This window comes from Spermophilus citellus (genome assembly GCF_964194105.1).
Source record: "Spermophilus citellus genome assembly, chromosome: 1".
Taxonomy (NCBI): Eukaryota; Metazoa; Chordata; class Mammalia; order Rodentia; family Sciuridae; genus Spermophilus; species Spermophilus citellus.
In genome coordinates, this window is record NC_138182.1 from 190,015,207 (window position 1) to 190,035,884 (window position 20,678).

The window sequence follows — 20,678 nt, forward strand, 5'->3', positions numbered from 1 at the left end:
CAGCATTTCTCCAAGTTGCTATTACTGTATAATTTGAGTAATCATATCTCTTGTATTTATTCAGTAAGTCAAAATCCTACAATTCTCTGCCAGATGTGTAGATTACAGTAAAAGTAATCAGGTGAAAAGAATACCCATTTTATAACCAGCTTACTTCTATATTAGTTCCATTATTCCCTCAACTGTTCTTCTGCATGAACTTACATTTGAATTTTACTCAGTCAATATAGTTGACTTCGCTTAATAAATATAGCCAAAAGAAAATGTCACCAACATTTTAATTGAAATATTTAATATTCTGCTTTTATATACACTCCATAGATTTCTTTAAACATTACAAAATCTTCCTTACCTGTGAGGACAAGAGGAACTAACAGAACCATAATTATATTTCTGCATACTTTTACATTTAAAACATGTAATTCTCAGTGCCAAGAAATTCATAATAAAATATAGCTTGGAAAAAATAAGAAATTACCAGAAAATGCAATCAGCTGAAAGTTATTTGATTTCCAGAGGTCAATCTTGTAAAGAAATAAAATAATGTCACAGAATTTGTTTTGGTTATAATCTTTGAAAATGTGTTTATCATTGCCTTTATATTTTGTAAGATTATTACTATCCCTATTATCATGGCTTTCCCTTAACATTCAGATCAGTTAAACACTATTATAGTTACTACCTTAATGTCCCTAAAGGTCCACAAGGCAAAATCTTTCTTCCAAGGGTGACACTTTGGGAGGAAAAGAATCTTTAAGATATGGGGTCTAATGGGAAGATTTAGGTCTCTGGGGGACGGGACATGACTTTAAAAGGGATTCTGGGACCCTGGTTTCTTCCTCTTTTTCTTTTTTATTTCTTGGCCAGAGGTGAATGTTGTAGACTCCTAACAATGATTGGTCCTGCCTCAACACAGGCCTAAAAATGAGGTGGCCAACTGATCATGGACTGGAACCTCTGAAACCATAAATCTAAATAAACCTAGTAAGTTGATTATCTCATGTATTAGTTATAGTGACAAAGGATGATTAATAAAAATATGGATCAATTTTAATACTATTTATTGAACATTATTCATGATAATTTTAAAATATTTTAATACCCAATAGAAGGAAAAAAGAAAATGATAAGTTTTTTCAGAATAACATGAGCAGATGGTACTCACATTCTTTTATTTTTATTTTTTGTTTGTTTTTTATTTGGTATCTGGGATTGAACCCAGGGATGCTTAGCCACCAAGCCACATTTCCACGTTCCCAATCCACTTTTACTTATTTTGAGAAAGGGTCTTGCTAAGTTGCTTAAGGACTTCCTACACTGCAAGAGGCTGGCTTTGAACTTTCCCACCCTGCCTCTGAGCCCACCCCTCTGCGGACCCCCTCCCACTTCAGCCTCTTGATCCACTGAGCTTACCATGCCTGGTAGTTATAGTCTACAGAGCAGTAATTGATGTGAAATGACAAGGCTATAGCATAAATTATTGTAGAAAGTTTTATAAAACATGAAATATCCTTTCAAAAAAGTAAATATCAAGTATTAAGAGGTAAAACTGACAATATGGTATTAATAATGTGTGTATTGTTTTAATACTTCTGGTAAATATTGAGTACTTAAAACTATATTCAATGAAGAAAAGGATTCACATGCATGTCTTTGGGAAAATAATTCATGGTATTATATAGATATTTCAGGAGAAAATAAGATTCTTGACATTTGATTTATCTTTAAATGTATTAAATTATAACCATGTTTTAAGTTATCACTAGCATTTGTCTTTCAAAATTAGTCCTTAGACAAAGAGACAAAGAGTTAAACTTAAGCATGTGATCTCAGGTAAGTTTTGTTTTGTCTTGGGGATACAGTTGATTCATCATTAAATTGAGGGGAATGATGTTCTCTTGGGTTACATTCAGTTTAAAAATGCTAGCCAAAGTAAATAGAAACTTTGGGGGAGGAAAGTTTCTAATGCAATTATTCAATATTCCAAGTAATCAAAGGGAAAAAGATTTAATAATCTTGGTTCTTGAGATTCAGTAATGGAGAAGAAAGAAACAGATTTTTCAAATATGGTACAAATCCTGAGCCTGATGTTTGTTTTATTTTAAGTAGGTCTATAAAATAGAATGGGGAAGTGAATTGAAAGAAACAAAAATAAGATGTTGAAAATATTTGTAATGCCAGATTGCATAGTATCCAACAAAAAGAAGAGGTAGAGTACTTATTTCAAGTTAAGCTCTATCATAAATACCCTAAATCCACATCTAGCAGATAACTAGAAGTTCATTGTTCTGCTGAGGAAGAAGATAACATCATCCAGAACTCGGTTTTTATTCACAATATCCAAACTCAATTCAAAATTATTAGGCATAACAAGAAAGAGGGTCATAAAAATAAACAATAGAAAGAGACACACAGATGATTCAATTATTAAAATGATCTGACAGATCAAAAATATCATGAGTAATGTTTTGAATTAAATGCATAATAAATTAAAGAGTTCCACAAAAAAAAAACTGTAATGTATTTTTTAAAGGCAAATTACATTTTAAAACTGAAAAAGCCATAACTGAAGTTAAGAATTCAATTGATGATTTTGATAAAGGACTAAAAGAAGAAAAAATTACCAATGTAAGAGAAGAGTCAGAATAATATATATACTATGTAACAAAAAAAAACAAGTGATTAAAAACAATAATGGGGGATAATACACATAAAGGATATGTTGAAAACATTTAACATACATGTACTTTGAGTCAAAGAAGAGAGAAAATATGAGTTAAAAGCAATATTTGAAGGCAGACTGCTAAATTTTGTCTCACACTGATAAAACATATCAACCCACAGATATAAGAAACTTTAAAAAGTATAAGCAAGATAAAAATAAAGCAAACTAGGCATTAATAATAGAAAAGCTGTTGAAATGTTTAATTTAAAAAGTATAGAAGGTAGCTAGAGAGAGAAAAAGGCACAATATCTAAACAATAAACTTGGTAGCCATATTCTCAAAAGACATCTGTGAGCAGGTATAGTGGCACATGCCTGTAATCCTAGTGACTCAACAGACTGGTATTAAAATGTGTGCATTGTACCTAAATAGAATAGTTCTATTCTATTAAGAATCACAAGTTTGAAGCCTGCCTGGGTTTTTTGTTTGTTTGTTTGTTTGTTTTGTACCAGAGATGGAACCCAGGGACAATTAACCACTGAACCCTTTTTATTTATTTATTTTGAGACAGTTGAGACAGGGTCTTGTTCAGTTGCTCACTAATATCACTAAATTTCAGGGATATTTTGTGTTAAAATAAAAATTAAAAGGGATGGAGGATGTAGTTTAGTTGTACAGTGCCTCTGGATTCAATCTCAAGTACAAAGGAAAAGGAGATAGAGAAGAAGTAGTGAAAGAAGAAGAAAAAGGAGAAGGAAGAAGAAAATAGGAGGAGAAGGAGACAACTGTGAAAACAACTACAGCTATGGAATCTCATCTTCAAAGTGCTGGAAAATATAACTTCTGATCCATAATTTAATACCCAGCAAAACTATATTTGAAAAGTGATAGTAAAAATAAAGATATCTACACAAAAACAAACTTGGGGATTTCTTCACCAGCAGGTCACTTTAAAATAAATAATTAAAAAGTTTTTCAAAAAGAATATAAACCCAGAAAGAAGCCTAAACATAAATTTATGTTAACTGTACAAAACAATGATAATGATGCATTTTGTGTGGATATATGTATAACTAAAAGACATACCAGTTAAAGAAAGTGAGGAACAGGTAAATAGAGATACTATTCAAGGCCTTAGCATTGTTTTGACATGGTAAAAGTATTGATTTAATTTAAGTTTTAATAAGACTAGAATGTGGTTTTTTTTCAGAATGTGGATTTTAATCTCTAGGAAAATTATGTATGTATGTACATATATCATGTATTTATATATGTGTTACATATATGTTATATTATTAAAGGTTAACAGGTTTTGACATAAGCAGGATGATGTTTTAGGAATCCCTACATGCTCCACTAACAGATATACCAAGTCAACAACAACAACAACAACAAAAACACAGAACAGTTCCCATTGTGACAAATGTAGAAATGAGGTAAGAGGTAAGAGACTCCTGAACTTCAAATATAAAACTTTGATATTAAAGCTGGTTAAAAAAATTTATGGGACTTTCTCCCCATATTCCTCCCCTAGCATGGTGCCACTAAATCAGGAGGAAACACCCAGCTTCCATCTTCTACCTAGGGAAAACTACAAGAAGAGTGAAGCATACAACCCACATTCTGACTTTTCAGCACAATCTGGTTTCTGTCTCACAGGTCTTCTAATGCTAAGGGATTCCTGCAAAAATGTCTGAGGGCAGCTGAAAGTAATAAAATCTGAGTGGTGTGTTGGTATTCCAGAGGACCTGAAACTCAATAGATAGAAGTTTACAGTTTAGCAGACTCTCCTTCATAAGAAAATGAGGAGAATGGAGTAGGTATCCAATGTTCTGGTTTTTCAGTGGGCATCCCAGATATCTCATTTGAATCAAGGCACTGATAACACAACATATTGTAGATGCCTGGGGACTACTCAGAACAAACAAAAACAAACAAACAAACAAAAGAGGTGAGCAAATACTATGGCTTTAGAGCATTCATGGCATAACAGACAGACACCAAAGTGAACAGAGAATGAGTTACAGACAAAAGAAACCAGTAAATCCCTCTAACTAGGAATTATGCACAAAAATCCAAAGAAGATGTATGCACAGAAGAGGGTTCAGAGAGCCACAGAATTTCTACCAAGACAACTGGTGAAAGGGAAGTTCAGAAAGACTTGGAAAAGATGAATGTTTTCCAAATAAGGTCATATCAACAGAAGGGAACAGGAAAATATGGCATAATAAAAAGACTTTCAAGAATTTCCAGAATCTAAAGAAATGGAGGGATATGAATTACCTGTCAAAGTATTCAAACTATCATGAAGATGCCAGTGAGCTCCAGAAAATAAAACATAAACAGAAGAGAATTTCAACAGACATAGAATTTTAAAAAACTAAACATGAATTTTAGAGTTGAAAATACAATAACTGAGTGAGAAAATTCACTAGAGGGATTCAACAGAGGATGTGATCAAAGACAGTAGGTTACCTCATGGAAGGGTCATTTGAAATTACTCAGGCAGGGAGCAAGTTTTTTGAGGGGGAAAAAAAAGAGTGAAGAAAACCTAAGGGACTTATGGGACACCAAAAGGGGTCCAATATATGCATTATTTTCATCACACAAAAGGAGAAGAGAGAAAAACAGGCAGAAAACTTGTTTATTTCTAGAAATTATGGGTGACAATTTCCCAATTCAGAGAAGGAAATGAACATTCTTCAAATGGACAGATTCAAGAACCCAACAGCCTTCAGATAGGATGAACCAAAGTAAACTGACACCTGGAAACTAGAATTAAATTGTTGAAAGTCAACAACAAATAGAGGATTTTAAAAGCAGCAAGAGAAAAATAACTAATTATTCAAAAGGGAATACCAAAAAGACTATCAGAAAATTTCTTACCAGAAATATTGAAGGCTAGAAAAGAGTAAGATATGTTGAAACTCCTGAAAGAAAACATTGCCAGACAAGAATACTACATTCAGCAAAACTGTCCTTCAAATATTCAAAAATGAATAAAAGACAAAGGCTATTTCTGATAAACAAAAGCTGAGATTCATCACCACTAGATCTACCTTACAAGAAATGCTAAAAAGAAATTCTTTGAGATAAAATGAAAGGACACTAAACAGTAACATATAAGCATATTAAAGTATCTCACTAATAAAGGTAAATATATAAACAAATACAGAATACTATAATACTGTAATGGCAATGAATAAATTGCCTTTAAACCTGGTATAGAAATTAAATACAAACATAAAATACAAATACACAAAATGTTAATTAGTACATAAGTTTAAAAGAGGTAATTTGGGACATCAATGACAAAGATGGGAAGGGAATATGTAAGAGTGGAATTTTTTGTTTTGCAATTGAAGTTAAGATGTTATCAATCTAAAATAGATCACTATAACTATGTTTTACATAAACCCATAATAACTGCAAAGAAAATACATATAGAACATACGCAGAAGAAAACAAGAATGGAATCAAGATGCATCATTACAAAAAATCAACAAAACACCAAAGGAGATAACAAAAAGACAAAATAACTCAAGACAGAAAACAATTAACAAAATGACAAATGAAAGTTGATCCTTATCAATAATTTCTTTAAGTGTAAATGGATTAAACTCTCTCAATCAAAAGACATAGAATAACTGAATGAGGAATAAGTTCCAAATATATTCTGTCTACAAGAGATTAACTTCAGATTTAAGGACTCAGAGCTTGAAAGTTAAAGGATGGAAAAAAGATATTTCATGCAAAGTATAACCAAATGAGTGGGTGCAGCAGTAATTATTTGGACAAAATAAACTTGAAGTTGAAAATTGTGGCAAGAACAAAAAGAGCTATTATGTAATCCTAAAGGGGTCAATTTGCCTGGATGATATAACAATTTTACAATATATTTCCCAAAATCACAGCACCTTTACAATGAGGTAAACATTGACAGAACTGAAGAAAGACATAGATAGCAACACAATAAAAGTAAGATATTGCAATGCCCCATTCTCCAGGATAGATCATGTATTAGATCACTGAACAAGTCTTAACAAGTTTTAAAAGGCTGAAATCATACTATTTCCTGGCCACAATGGAATGAAATCAATAGTGGGAGGAAAATTGAAAAAATCCACAAATATGTGGAAATTAAACAGCAGACTTTTGAACAACCAGTGGGTCAGACAATAAGTAAATAATGAGGTTAGAAAATATATTTTTAAATCAAAAAGAAAATATAACATACAAAAATTGAGAGGATGCAGCAAACACAGTACTAAGAGGGAATTCTATAACAATAAATACCTAAATTAAAAATAAGAAATATCTTAAATTAAAAATCTAATTTTATAACTTAAGGAATTAGATAAAATGGGACAAACTAAGCCCAAAGAAGATGGAAGAATAATGATTAGAGCATAAATAAATGAGTGATAGAATAGGGACAATAAACAACAACAATGAGTTGATTTTACAAAAAGATCAACAGAATTGACAATCCCTTCACGACACTAAGAAAAATAAACAAAATTAGAAATAAAAGGAGTGGCATTAAGACTGGTACCACAAAAATAAAAAGGGTTATAAGAGACTACTATGAACTATTACATGCTAACAAATTAAATAACCTATAAGAAATTGACGAATTACTAGAAATATAAAACCTGTCAAGACTGAATTATGAATAGCTGAACAAGTCAATAGCAACTGAGAGGTTGAATTAGTATTATAATACACACACACACACACAAATACACACACGTGCTTTACTTGAGAATTTTATCAAACATTTAAGAAATGAACATCAATTCTTCTCAAATTCTTCCAAGAAAAGTAAGAAATGGAAATGCTTCCATCCTCATTTTAGGAGTCAGCAAAAAGTTCAAGAAAACAAAAATTTCCCCCATATCAAAACAATGAAAAAATATTCCAAATGGATTGTAGATTAATATGAACAATAAAATAAAACACAGGAAATAATGTTTGTGACATAAAGAAGGAAAATTTGATAAATTGAACTTAACTAAAATTAAGAATTTTTATTCACTGAAAGACACAATTAAAAGAATAGAAAGAGGCCATAGAGTAGACTACAAAATAAAGTTTGTGTCCAGAATATTTTTAGTTTTTAAAGATCTAAGAAAAAATAACAGCAAAAGAAAGGAAGCTCCCTAGAAGAAATAAAGGGAAAATTTTTAAAAATGTATAGAAAATAGGTAGGAAATCTAATAGCTAATAAATAAAACAAGATAGAAAAATGTTCAATAATCACATGGAAAGGTGCTACAACTCATTTTTATTTTTATTTATTTAAATAGAGTGTTGGGGGTACAACCCAAGTCCTTACTATGTTTAATATGTTATATGCCACTGAGCTACATTATCAGCTCTCAATCTCACTTCAAATTCAGGAAACACGAAATAAATTCAAGAGAAAAATTTAAAACACACCTAGTAAAATGACTAACATGAAAATAATGTGGCAAATATAGAGATGATAGAGAGCAGCCGAAACCAAGTAAAAACAACTTGGAAAATTTGTTGTCATCTCTTACTAAAGATAAATATGTATTCTGTGATACACTAACCCAACTCTTAGTTAAACACTTAGGAGAAATATATGTAGATGGACATCAAAATTGTACAACATATTTAAGAATAGCATTGTTTAGAGTAGGCATAATCAAAACAAGGCAAGCTCCTCAACTATAGAATAAATAACTCACAGTATATTCATAAAATAATTTTTCAATGGAGTTAAATAAATGACAACTACATAACAATACAGATGACTTCATAAACATTGATGAGTGATAAATACAAAGAACACACAAACACGGACAAAACATTTTGTGCAGTTCTCCTCAGAGAATTGCAGGAAATATACAATTAACCACAATTTGTTAAATGTGTGCTTACATTTGGGGGACAATAAGAGAAAGTGATTTGGAATGGGTATGTGAGGGGCTTTAAGGAAAGGAGATGACTGATTTTCACTTTCAGAAAATTTAATTGAATTGTTCTGTTTCTGTCTGACTATATTTGTGTATGTCTTATAGGTGAAAATAGTAAAACATTTCCTAAATGTTAATTACCATTGAAAATGACAAATATAATCCTTACAATATGTTGGAAATTATAGCTATATGAATGTGTTGAATAATGAAGAATAAAAAGAAGTAATGTACATGGTCTTCATGTTCTATTTTTTTACTTCCTTTTTATTGATTTATTGTTGTTTTGTTGTTGTTGTGGTGGTTTTTTTTTTTAGATTGGGTCTCATTATTGCCTGGGCTTGTCTCCGCGGTAACTCCTAGGCTCAAGTGATGGCTCCACCACAGCCTCCCAAATACCTAGCCCACCATCCTGCCTTGGCTTCAGGACATTAGAGTTAAAAGAAACGTATAAACAGAAGTAGAGAAAATTGATAGAGAGAAATTTAATTATGAGAAGTAAAATGATAGTGCAAAAGAGTATGACTATTCAGATTGAACAAAAGGATATTATAAACTAACCTTTGCCAAGGAATCTCCAGTAGTTTGTGGTTGATCCTCTCTGTCCCTAGAATCAGGTAAACTGGGGCTGAAGGCCATGAGGTCAGTCTTGGGCAGGCCTTCGCCAGAGCACACCCTCTGCCTCCTCTGCTGCGAGTAAGACCAGCTCCCCACCGCGCTGGAGCACACCAGCGTGGGCTTCCCAGGTCTACAGGAGCCCTCCGTGGGCACCGCCGAACACCTAAGTGCCGTGTACAGCAACAGCGTGAGCACCAACAGGCTGGAAATTGCACAGATGGCAATGATCAGGTACACGTTGACATCCACTAGTGCCGCGTCGCGGCCAGCAGTGCCCGCCAGTGCCCTGGAGGAGGTCTTTGGCACCTGGCCGCTCTCCACCAGGGAAACCAGCACTGTGGCGGTGGCGGTCAGCGCCGGTTCACCGTGGTCTTTCACCAGCACCAGCAGGCGCTGGCGTGGCGCGTCTGCTTCATCCAGGGCACGGGTCGTACTGATCTCGCCCGTGTACAGACCCACACGGAATGGGCTGCGCGAGCCACCGGCTAACTGGAGCAGCTCATAAGACAGCCAGGCGTTGTAGCCAGAGTCAGCATCCACTGCACGCACTTTCGTTACCACGTGGCCGGCACCCACTGACCACTGCACCAGTTCATTCAAAGCTCCCCCTGTGTCACCTGTCCCAGGTGCCAGCAGTGTTGGCATGTTGTCATTCTCATCCAGCACAAACACTTGCAGCGTCACGTTGCTGCCCAGGGGCGGCACACCAGCATCTCTGGCACTCACCTGAAACTGAAGCAGCTCAATCTCTTCGTGGTCCAGAGGCTGCAGAGCATACACCTTGCCGCTCTCCGCGTGCACTGACAGGAAGCTCGACAGCGCACGCTCACCCACCCGCCGCTCCACCAGAGAGTAGGACACCAGAGCATTCTCCTGCGCATCTGCGTCATGCGCAGACACCGTGAAGATGTGGCAGCCTGGCGGGTTGTTCTCCTTCACGAACACCGTGTACTCTGGCTGCGCGAACAATGGCGCATTGTCGTTCACGTCAGCCACCTCCACGGACACACTGGCTGTGGCCCACAGCGAAGGGGAGCCCCCGTCCCTGGCGGTCACCACCAGCTTATAGTCAGATATGGTCTCGCGGTCCAGGGCGCTGTCCAGCACCAACGAATAGTAATTCTTGAAAGTGGATACTAGCTTGAAGGGAACATGTGGCGTCAGGTGACAAGTCACCTGTCCGTTGGCACCTGAGTCACGATCTGACACGCTGATCAGTGCGACAACGGTGCCCAGTGGAGTGTTCTCTCTGATTGGAAGTGATAGGGACTTGAATTCCAAAGTTGGGACATTGTCATTCGTATCTTCTACTTCTACAATAACTCTACAGTGGCCAGAGAGTGGAAGCTGTCCTTTGTCAAAGCCCTCTACAAGAATTTCATAGGATTTGCATTCTTCGAAATCAATATATCCTTTTACTATAATTTGTCCTGTAACTGGGTCTATGTGGAACTTGGATTTCACATTTGGTGAAATATCAGTAGAAAATGAGTAAATAATGTCTCCATTCGAGCCTTCATCTAAATCTGAAGCATTAACTTTGATTACCAAGGTTCCATTTGGAACATTTTCTGGTAATTTCACCGTATAGAGTGTTCGGTCAAAAACTGGAGCATTGTCATTAGCATCCAGTACTGTAATGAGTAACTGGACTGTGCCTGTCAGTTCGGGTTTGCCCCCATCAGTGACAGTGAGTACTAAAAAAATCTCCGGAGTTTCTTCTCGGTCTAAAGATTTCCGTAACAGAAGCCCAAGACCTTTTACCCGTGGGTCATCGGATGGTTTTTCCAAAGAAAAATACTCATTGGGGCTCAGCGAGTAAGTGAGCAGAGCATTGACTCCGATATCTGCATCCGAGGCGCCCTCTAGTGGTAGCCGAGTATCAAGTGGCTTGGATTCTGCAATGAACAAATTCTTTTGTGTCGCCAGGAACACAGGCGGGTTATCATTGATGTCCTTCACCTCCACTTCCACATGAAAAACCTGCAGCGGTCTGTCCACGATCACCTCCAGGTGGATGCTACACTCCGCGCTCCGCCCGCACAGCTCCTCCCGGTCGATCCGAGAATTCACAAACAAAATGCCATTCTGCAGATTTACCTCCAGAAGGTCCCCGCGGTCCTTGGACACCACCCGGAACAGACGCGGCACCAGCTCCGCCAGCTCCAGCCCCAGATCCTGAGCGATGCGGCCCACGAAGGTGCCGTGTTTGACCTCTTCGGGAATGGAGTACTGGAGTTGGCCACTCCCTGCCTCCCAGATTGCGAGGAGAAGAAAGGAAAGCAGCAGGCGCTGGGATTCCGGGCCACTTCCCCAGGAAAATTCCATGTCAAGCGCTCAGAGCTTTATTATGATTAGGAATCTTGTCTCAAAGTTAGGAAAAACCTGTTTGGTCATTTCCGTGCGGCTGCATCCTCCATTTTTCAAACGCCGGATTGAGGATGCAGCTTCTTTCCAGTAAGAAGAGAGATTTTCCCTTTTATTCTTGTTCCTGTCAGATGTATTTTATGGTAAAGAGCGACATCATGTGGCTTCAAACCGTAAGTACCGACTCCGGAAACCCATAACTACCATCATTGCCAGGTCTTATTTTATTTAGGGGCTTCTCCAAACACATTTCCAGTTTTGGGATAACAAGAATACTGAGGTATACATTCTGCACCAAAGAAATTTGATTGTGATTCTTAGTTTTACCACAGAAGTAACTTCTACTACAGTGGAAATCCTTTTTTATACCGATCTTAAGTATTTACAAAGAACCAACTGTAGTTAGTTAATGAAAACTTTGAAAATATACAATTGTGAAGTGTTGATAAGGAAAATTCATGATAGTTTCCTTGTATTATTTGGCATTCTAGAGGTTATTATTAATTATGACACCCTGATTATCCTTGTACTTGCATTACTGGTGTTGAAGCAAAGGGAATGGTACCTGGGGAAACTGGTTCCAAGGACAAAGCCATTGAAAGGTAAATTTGCAAATATTTTTAAGAAGCATTCAAAGACTATCATAATTTCATTGAATATCTTCCTTGAGTCACCTAAGGGCCAAATGCTCAAGGGGGCTTTAACAAGGAAGTAGAAACTTCTAGTTAAAAACATAAATATGAAAAATTGTGCTATATATGTGTAATATGAGTTGTAATGCATTCTGCTGTCATATATAACAAATTCGAATTTTTTTTAAAAGAAACTTCTAGTAAATAGCTTGTGCGGTGAAGTATTCCAGATAATGTTATTGACTGTAACTTATTTACCTCCTATAAGCAAGAAGAGTATTCTAATTTTTACTCTAATGGTTTATAAATACCTGCCTGTTCTCCAATGTCTAAGATGACTACTTAGACCACTACTTTTCCAGTGTCTAAGATTCCTGCTTTCTCCTATTGAACTCATATATTTTAGTCAAACAGGATAATTGGCTACTTTCAATTTTTTTCTTAAAATTCTCCTTTAGGGTTTGTGGCTCAGCAGTAGAGCTCTCATCTAGCATGTGAGGTACTGGGTTTGATCCTCAGCACCACATAAAAATAAATAAAGGAATTGTATCCAACTACAGCTAAAACAAATAAAAATTAAAAATAGACACTAAACATTTACTAGACATTTATGACAATAGAAATGGTTTGGTTTTAATTGCCTAATAAAATACATTAATATAAGGTGATCATAAGATTAATCTGGAAATATGTTGTCTTAGCACTCTGTAAACTTTCTAAATAATACAAAAATATTTTCCCTAGGAAATTGCCCTAATTAAGATATATTTCAATTTCCATGTGGAAAACGTGGCTTTTAGCTTGATTTTCATGCCCATTTTTATAGTCATCATCTCTGAATCATCCCCAGTCTTAATGAGCAATTAACTCTTCCCAATACAGTATTATACATTTTTCTAAATAAACAATATAGAAGGAGATAGTGATAATAGCTATTGTCAAACTTTTTGCTGCTTAAATACTTAAATTCATTTCCTTCGTGTTTACCTAAACAAAAAATGCCATCTAGTGAAAATAGTTTTGGGTTCTCCTTCTCCATGAAGAGACACACTCACAAAAAACAAATTTTGGAATAAAAATAGAAATCAGAGTACTTTCTCTGTTTGGGGACCCAACTTTTGGTTTTTACAAAATGATCATAGATCAAGCACACTGGGAAAAATGAAAATAATTCAATTCTCAGTCATTTTATTTTAAAAATATTTAAATGTATAGATGAGGAATGCAACAGAATAAAAATATTTATTTGAAATAAATACCTGTTCACTATTCACTTTGTATAGCATCAATACATCTCTAAGAAGGAAAAAAAAACTAAAAATTTTTCAAAATGTCTTTGTCAAGAGTCTTGTTAGTCAAGAATTTCAAGAAGAAGAAAGCTCAATTTGAAGACCGAAGTCTCATATCCATCAAGGCAAGAACTTTGGATGATCCTATTATTTATAACAGGATGATAATAGAACTAACAAAATAAATATTAAATCAAGGCTGGATTAATACTTGATGAACAAGTGGCAGCAAAGGATAGTGCTTGAAAATAAAATGGAAGTGGGAAAAGAGAGGAGTGAGGGACATAATTATTTTACATTTTGGACTCTCTACAATATCTTTGAGCAATTGGTTTCAATTTGTTACTAATTGTACACAAGGGGGCTCTACATTACTACAATCCCAGCCCTTTAATTTTTTTATTTTGTGACATGATCTCACTAAATTGTTGAGGATGGCTTTGAACTTGTGAATTCCTGCTTCTGCCTCCAGAGTCACCAGAATTACAGGAATGCATCACCATGCCCAACTCAAAAATTCTTTTTAAAATAACATTTAAATATGCCACAGAAGAATTAAAATTTCACTTCATATTGATATTTTCATTATTGTTAATAAAAATAATGAAAAAAATGAAGATAGACAAGCATAACGGTGCATGCCTCTAATCTTCGAGATTTGAGAGGCTGGAACAGAAGGGCCGAGTGTTCTAGGCCAGCCTGAATGATGCAATGAAAAGAGGTAAAAGATACAGTTATTCTGCAGGAAGCAGTTGGCCACAAGTTAGAGTTGAATTCTGTAAATAATGAAATTCGTCCAAGAAAAAAAAATATTTGTACCCAGACATTTAGCAATAAAATAATCCTGCTACTGCACTTATCAACAAAACAAAATAACATTAAAAATGTTAATCTCACTGTTTATTTCTTCATTCAAAATTTAGTCATGAAGAATCTGACCATTTTAATCACAAAATCAGCAATTGAAAAATGCTAATTAGTAGAACAGAGTGTAGTGTATTAACCTTAAACATGTGTTTCAAGGGGGTGAAAACACAGAAATTTTTTTTAAAAAAAGAGAACGCTTTGGAAAGAATAATAAATTACTCACTTTGGCAGAGAGATCCCTGTCCATAGACAGTTGCTCCTCTCTATCCTGGTTAACTGGACATGGTGGAAGACTGGGGCTAAAAGCCATGAGGTCGGTCTTGGGTGGACCCTCTCCAGAGCACATCCTCTGTCGCCTCTGCTGTGAGTACGACCAACTCCCCACCGCGCTGGAGCACACCAGCGTGGGCTTTCCAGAACCACAAGTGTCCTTGTTGGGTTCCGCAGAGCACCGAAACACTGTGTACAGCAGCAGGGTGAGCACCAACAGGCTGGATACCGCGCAGATGGCGATGATCAGGTACACGTTCACATCCACTAGTGCCGCCTCGCTGCCCGCGGCGCCAGTTAAGGCCCTTGATGAGGCCTTTGGCGCCTGGCTGCTTTCCACTAGAGACAGCAACACTGTGGTTGTGGCAGTCAGTGCCGGCTCCCCGTGGTCTTTAACCAGCACCAGCAGACGGTAGTGCTGCGCATCCGATTCATCCAGGGCTCGTGTGGTGCTGATCTCGCCTGTATACAGTCCCACGCGGAATGGGCTTCGTGCACTACCTGCCACCGGTTGCAGCTCGTAGGACAGCCACGCATTGTAGCCGGAGTCAGCGTCCACTGCGCGTATCTTAGTTACAATGTGGCCAGCGCCCAGTGACCGAGACATCAGCTCCCTCACTGTATCCGCTGCGCCACCCACCTGAGGGGCCAGCAGTACTGGCGCATTGTCGTTCTCATCCAGTATGAATACTTGCAGCGTCACGTTGCTGCCCAGGGGCGGTACGCCAGCGTCGCGGGCACTCACCTGAAACTGAAGTAGCTCAAGCTCTTCATGGTCCAGAGGCTGCAGAGCATACACTCTGCCGCTCTCCGCGTGCACTGACACGAAGCTCGACAGCGCACGCTCACCCACCCGCCGCTCCACCAGAGAGTAGGACACCAGAGCATTCTCCTGCGCATCTGCGTCATGCGCAGACACCGTGAAGATGTGGCAGCCTGGCGGGTTGTTCTCCTTCACGAACACCGTGTACTCTGGCTGCGCGAACAATGGCGCATTGTCGTTCACGTCAGCCACCTCCACAGACACACTGGCTGTGGCCCACAGCGAAGGGGAGCCCCCGTCCCTGGCGGTCACCACCAGCTTATAGTCAGATATGGTCTCGCGGTCCAGGGCGCTGTCCAGCACCAACGAATAGTAATTCTTGAAAGTGGACACTAGCTTGAAGGGAACATGTGGCGTCAGGTGACAAGTCACCTGTCCGTTGGCACCTGAGTCACGATCTGACACGCTGATCAGGGCTATGGCCATGCCAAGTGGAGCATCTTCTAAAACAGGTAACGATAATGATTTGATAACCAACTCAGGAACATTATCATTGGTATCCACAATTTCCACTAGAACCGTGCAGTGATCTGTCATTGGAGGATTTCCTTTGTCTGTCGCCTCTATTTGGATTTCATATGACCTAGTTTCTTCGTAATCTATGTTTCCTTTTACACTGATGTGTCCACTAACCTGATCTAAGTGAAATTTCGACAGAATATCTGCTGATACATCTGTATTGAAAGAATATTCAATGTCCTTATTTACTCCTTCATCTAAATCAGAGGCGTTAACGATCACTACTAAGGTACCATATGGAGCATTTTCAAATAATCTGACTTTGTAAACGGACCTCTCAAATGCTGGGGCATTGTCATTTACATCCAAGACAGTGATCTTCACTTGAGCGGTGCCAGTGAGTTCTGGTTTCCCGGCATCAACCGCAGATATTAGTAAATGATGATTAGGAGTGTCCTCTCGATTTAAAAGTTTTTTCAATACCAGTCCAAGGGATTTAATTTCCTCATCATTTCTTTTAACGTCCAAAGCAAAATATTCACTGGAATCAAGACTGTAAGTCAACAACGAATTAGTTCCAATATCTGCATCGGATGCGCCCTCTAGCGAAAACCGAGAGCCAAGCTGTCGGGATTCCGAAATAAACAGATTTTTTACTGCCACTGGAAATACTGGCGGGTTGTCGTTAATATCTTTCACCTCCACCTCCACATGGAAAACCTGCAGCGGTCTGTCCACGATCACCTCCAGGTGGATGCTACACTCCGCGCTCCGCCCGCACAGCTCCTCCCGGTCGATCCGAGAATTCACAAACAAAATGCCATTCTGCAGATTTACCTCCAGAAGGTCCCCGCGGTCCTTGGACGATACCCGGAATAGACGCGGCACCAGCTCCGCCAGCTCCAGCCCCAGGTCCTGAGCGATGCGACCTACAAAGGTGCCGTGTTTTGACTCCTCGGGAACCGAGTAATGGATCTGGCCGCTCCCTGCCTCCCAAGCCTCCAGAAGCAAAAGCCAGAGCAGCAGACGCTGAGTTCCAGGATCTTTTCGCCAGGAAAACACCATTGCCAGCTTCTCCTAAATATTTGGTCCCTCTTACATCAATCCAAAATTAAAAAACAATAATTTGATTTCCTTATTCTTCATTTCTTAAACTCTCACCGTCACCATACTTCAGAGATGGTGAAGAAAGGCTTCAACGTGAACACGTAATACGGGCTGCTTTTGTGGAGAAAGACCTTGTGGTAGACAGCGACATCATGTGGCTAAATATGTAAGTATTAAATATATTTATCTTCCTTTCCTTATATGACCATTGAACTTTCTCAAAATTTTAAATTTCTGTTCAATTATACTTTGAATACTCACTCAATTATTTGTTTATCAAGCTATGTCCTTAGAAAGTTTATACTAATTAATCAATTTCAACTATTCCGATTCATAACATACAGTAAGATATCGATTATTTACTGTTAACAATGAACATCTATTGAAAATGTTTCCCATGACAGGCACTGTTATATTTGTCTTAATGGAATCAATCCATTAAGTTCTCACAAATATCCTCTCAGAAAGGCATTTTTTATATGAGTAGGATTTTTTCCTTTTATTGGTGCTTTATAGTTACATAATAGTTAGGTTCAATTTGACAGAATCATACATACATAAAACTTAATTTGATCCATTTCAGTCCCCAGTTCTCTTCCTTTACCTCCTCTTTTCCCTTTCCCTATTCCCCTTTCTCTACTCTACTTGTCTACCTTTCTCATTTATTTATTTTTGATTGGTGTTTTATAGGTATACATAAAGGCAGAATTCACTGTGGTATATTTATACATGTACATACTATGATTTTGTTAAGTTTATTCCTCATTTCCTCCCCTTTCCCATCATTCTTCCCTCCCCTTCAGTCTCCTTCTTTTACTTCACTGACTTTCCTTCAATATTTATGATATTCAAACACTCCTTCACTCTTTTTTCCCCTTACTTTGCTCTAGCTTCTGTATATAAGAAAGAACATTTGACCCTTGAATTTCTGAGTTTGGTTTATTTCACTTAACATGATGTTCTCAACTTCCAATTTACTGGCAAATGCCATAATTTCATTCTTCTTTGTGACTGAGCAAAACTCTACTGTGTATATATACCACATTTTCTTAATCCATTCACTTATTGACAGGCCCCTGGACTGGCTCATTATCTTGGCTATTGTTGAGTTGCACAACTATAAATATGGATTTGTCTATCACTATACTATGCTGATTTTAATTCTTCTGTATATAGATCAAGGAATGGGATAGTTGGGTAATATGATGGCTTCATTCCTAGTTTTTTGAGACATTTCCATATTGCTTTCTAGAATGGTAGCACCAGTTTTCAATCTCACCAAAAGGTATGAGTGTACCTTTTCCCCCACCTTCTTTCCAGAATTTATTATTATTTGTGTTCTTATCAGAAATATATGAATGTGCTTCACTTTTTACAAATACACAGAAGTTAAGTAACTTAAGAATAACTTTAGTAGTGTAAGGGTGGGATGTCAATCTGATTTAAGATGCCATACCTTTAATCACTTAGCCTCTCAGACTACAGTTTATGGAAAAAGCAGAGTTTTTGAGATTTGTGACCATCACAACATAAAAAAGGAAACATTGGTTAAAATGTATGTATACATAAAGTGTGTGTGTGTACGTGTGTGTGTATACACGTACACACACATCATTATGGCAATTATCAATATTCAAAATAGGTTCCCTTATATTTATTAATTCTAGGATATCTGTAAATTACTCCTATGTCCCTTATTCAAGAATTATATTCTTGTTAACTGTCTAACCTGTTATTTAAATAAAGATGTAAGAAATCAGTCTTTTCCAGTGAAGTTGTTTTGTCAATTTATTTCCTGTTGCAGGACAACAATGTGTAATTGGATATTTGTTATACTTGTACCACAACAAGTAAGAACATACTAGTTTTTATGTTTTCCAATTTACCTGTATATACTAAAGCATTTACAAAATGTGATCATTTTGTTTTTTAAATGCCTCCACTCTGTTTGGACACAGTGGCACACTCACATAATCCCAGCAACTTGGAAATCTGAGGCAGGAGGATTCAAATTTGAGGCCAGCCTCAGCAATGTAGGAAAACTCTGTCTCAAAATAAAAATAAAAGGGGTAGGGGATATAGCTCAGTGGTAGAGCACATCTGGGTTCCATCATCAGTACCAGAAAAAAAAATTCCACTCTGGATGAATTTTTAGATTTCCATTGCTTTAAAAGTTGTTATCTGAAAGAATTGGTGACTTAACCAATGACAAAAGAGAGAAAAGCAACCTTCAAACATGAGTCACCAGTCAATACAGGTAAGAGTAGATGATGAAATATTTCAAAGATCTCTCTGAATTTGGTGAGAGTCATGAGTTCCCTGAGCATTTGTAAGTTAAATAATAAAATTCTTTGGTAAAGGTCTATTGTAGAGAATTAGGAAAAATAAGAATATTACAACTCCTTGCATATAGCCTGACCATTATTAAATGCAATTCAATATTTAAGAATTTGGAGAACAGTTTTCATTCAAGTTGTAGTTTCCTGTGTTTTACTAAAGGGAAGCCATGATACAATTTACTCATAGTTTATCATTTATATTTATAATAGAATATATTATCAATTAATTTTAGTGAATAAATTAACATTTGAAATTAACTTTCTCAAGCAAGATAAGTAAAGCATTATATTAACATATTTATTAGCATAAAACTTTCATAATTTCTGATTATATTGTGCTAGCTCATGAAGAAGAAAGTAAACTTTAAAGAATTGTTTGTGAATGTCATGGATCTAGAAAATAAGTATAGATATTACAATGCCAGCTATAACTTTGATGAATATTGAAAGGTGGTAGTTAGTTTGAAAATGAAAGACAAAATTAAAATTTTATATCATCACAGACTTCATATTAATGAGATACTTTTGACAACTTATTGTAATATTATGGGCCTTGCATTGCTTTTAAGAATTATACTAACTGAAAGATGGAATGCCTCACAGAAATTTATAGCAGAGTAGACTCCAGTACTGATTATTAGAAGATAAGATAATGTTAAAGGAACATGAGTTTAGAAGATTGGACCAATGTGTGCATAAAGTATCAGGGAATAGTTTCTATTAGTTATCTCCTTAAGCAAATTAACCAAGAAAAATGTAAATAAGAATAAGAATTTATTGAACCATAGATTGTAACTCTTGGAGATCTAGGTACAGCTGAATATAATTTTTAAAGGTTACAATTTACCTACAGTAGAAACATAATGACCAGACTTCCAGTAGGACAGACTCCACCTGACCATTCATATATTCTGCATGCCATACTCTAGGTAGGATGAAAACTCCCAGGGAAGAGCTTCATCCTCATTTGTTCAAACCATTCATTTTTCTCTGTAAAACCTTAAATGAACTTTTCTGATTTTCAGGAAATATATACTTTGCATGATGAGACTTATCAACTCTAAGTAGGTAAGTTTCCTGTAGGCATAGACTGTGCTTGACTATAGGTCAAGATTTATCCACCAAACTTCCCAGCTCCTTTAAAAGCATATTCCATATAAAACTTCTGGACTACCTATGAAGTGACTGAGGCCAAGATCACTTAGTGGAAGTTAATGATATGATTCATCAATATGTACATATTATCTGGGAAAAAGAGCAAATAACTGATAACCAAATAACAAAAGACGGTTTTAGA

General features: G+C 36.7%; 2 protein-coding genes across 2 annotated transcripts; both read right to left on the reverse strand.

The window, feature by feature from the left end:
* Positions 1-9,159: 9,159 nt before the first annotated feature.
* LOC308650743 (protocadherin alpha-4) lies at positions 9,160-11,622 on the reverse strand (the record flags this gene model as incomplete). Its single annotated transcript, XM_081297018.1, has 1 exon — positions 9,160-11,622. Exon 1 carries the CDS (start codon positions 11,554-11,556, stop codon positions 9,160-9,162), a length of 2,397 nt encoding a protein of 798 aa, XP_081153144.1. The 5' UTR covers positions 11,557-11,622.
* A 2,912-nt stretch (positions 11,623-14,534) lies between these two features.
* On the reverse strand, positions 14,535-17,000 carry LOC308654797 (protocadherin alpha-3-like; the record flags this gene model as incomplete). Its single annotated transcript, XM_081304463.1, has 1 exon — positions 14,535-17,000. One exon carries the CDS (start codon positions 16,998-17,000, stop codon positions 14,535-14,537), a length of 2,466 nt encoding a protein of 821 aa, XP_081160589.1.
* Between the last annotated feature and the right edge of the window lie 3,678 nt (positions 17,001-20,678).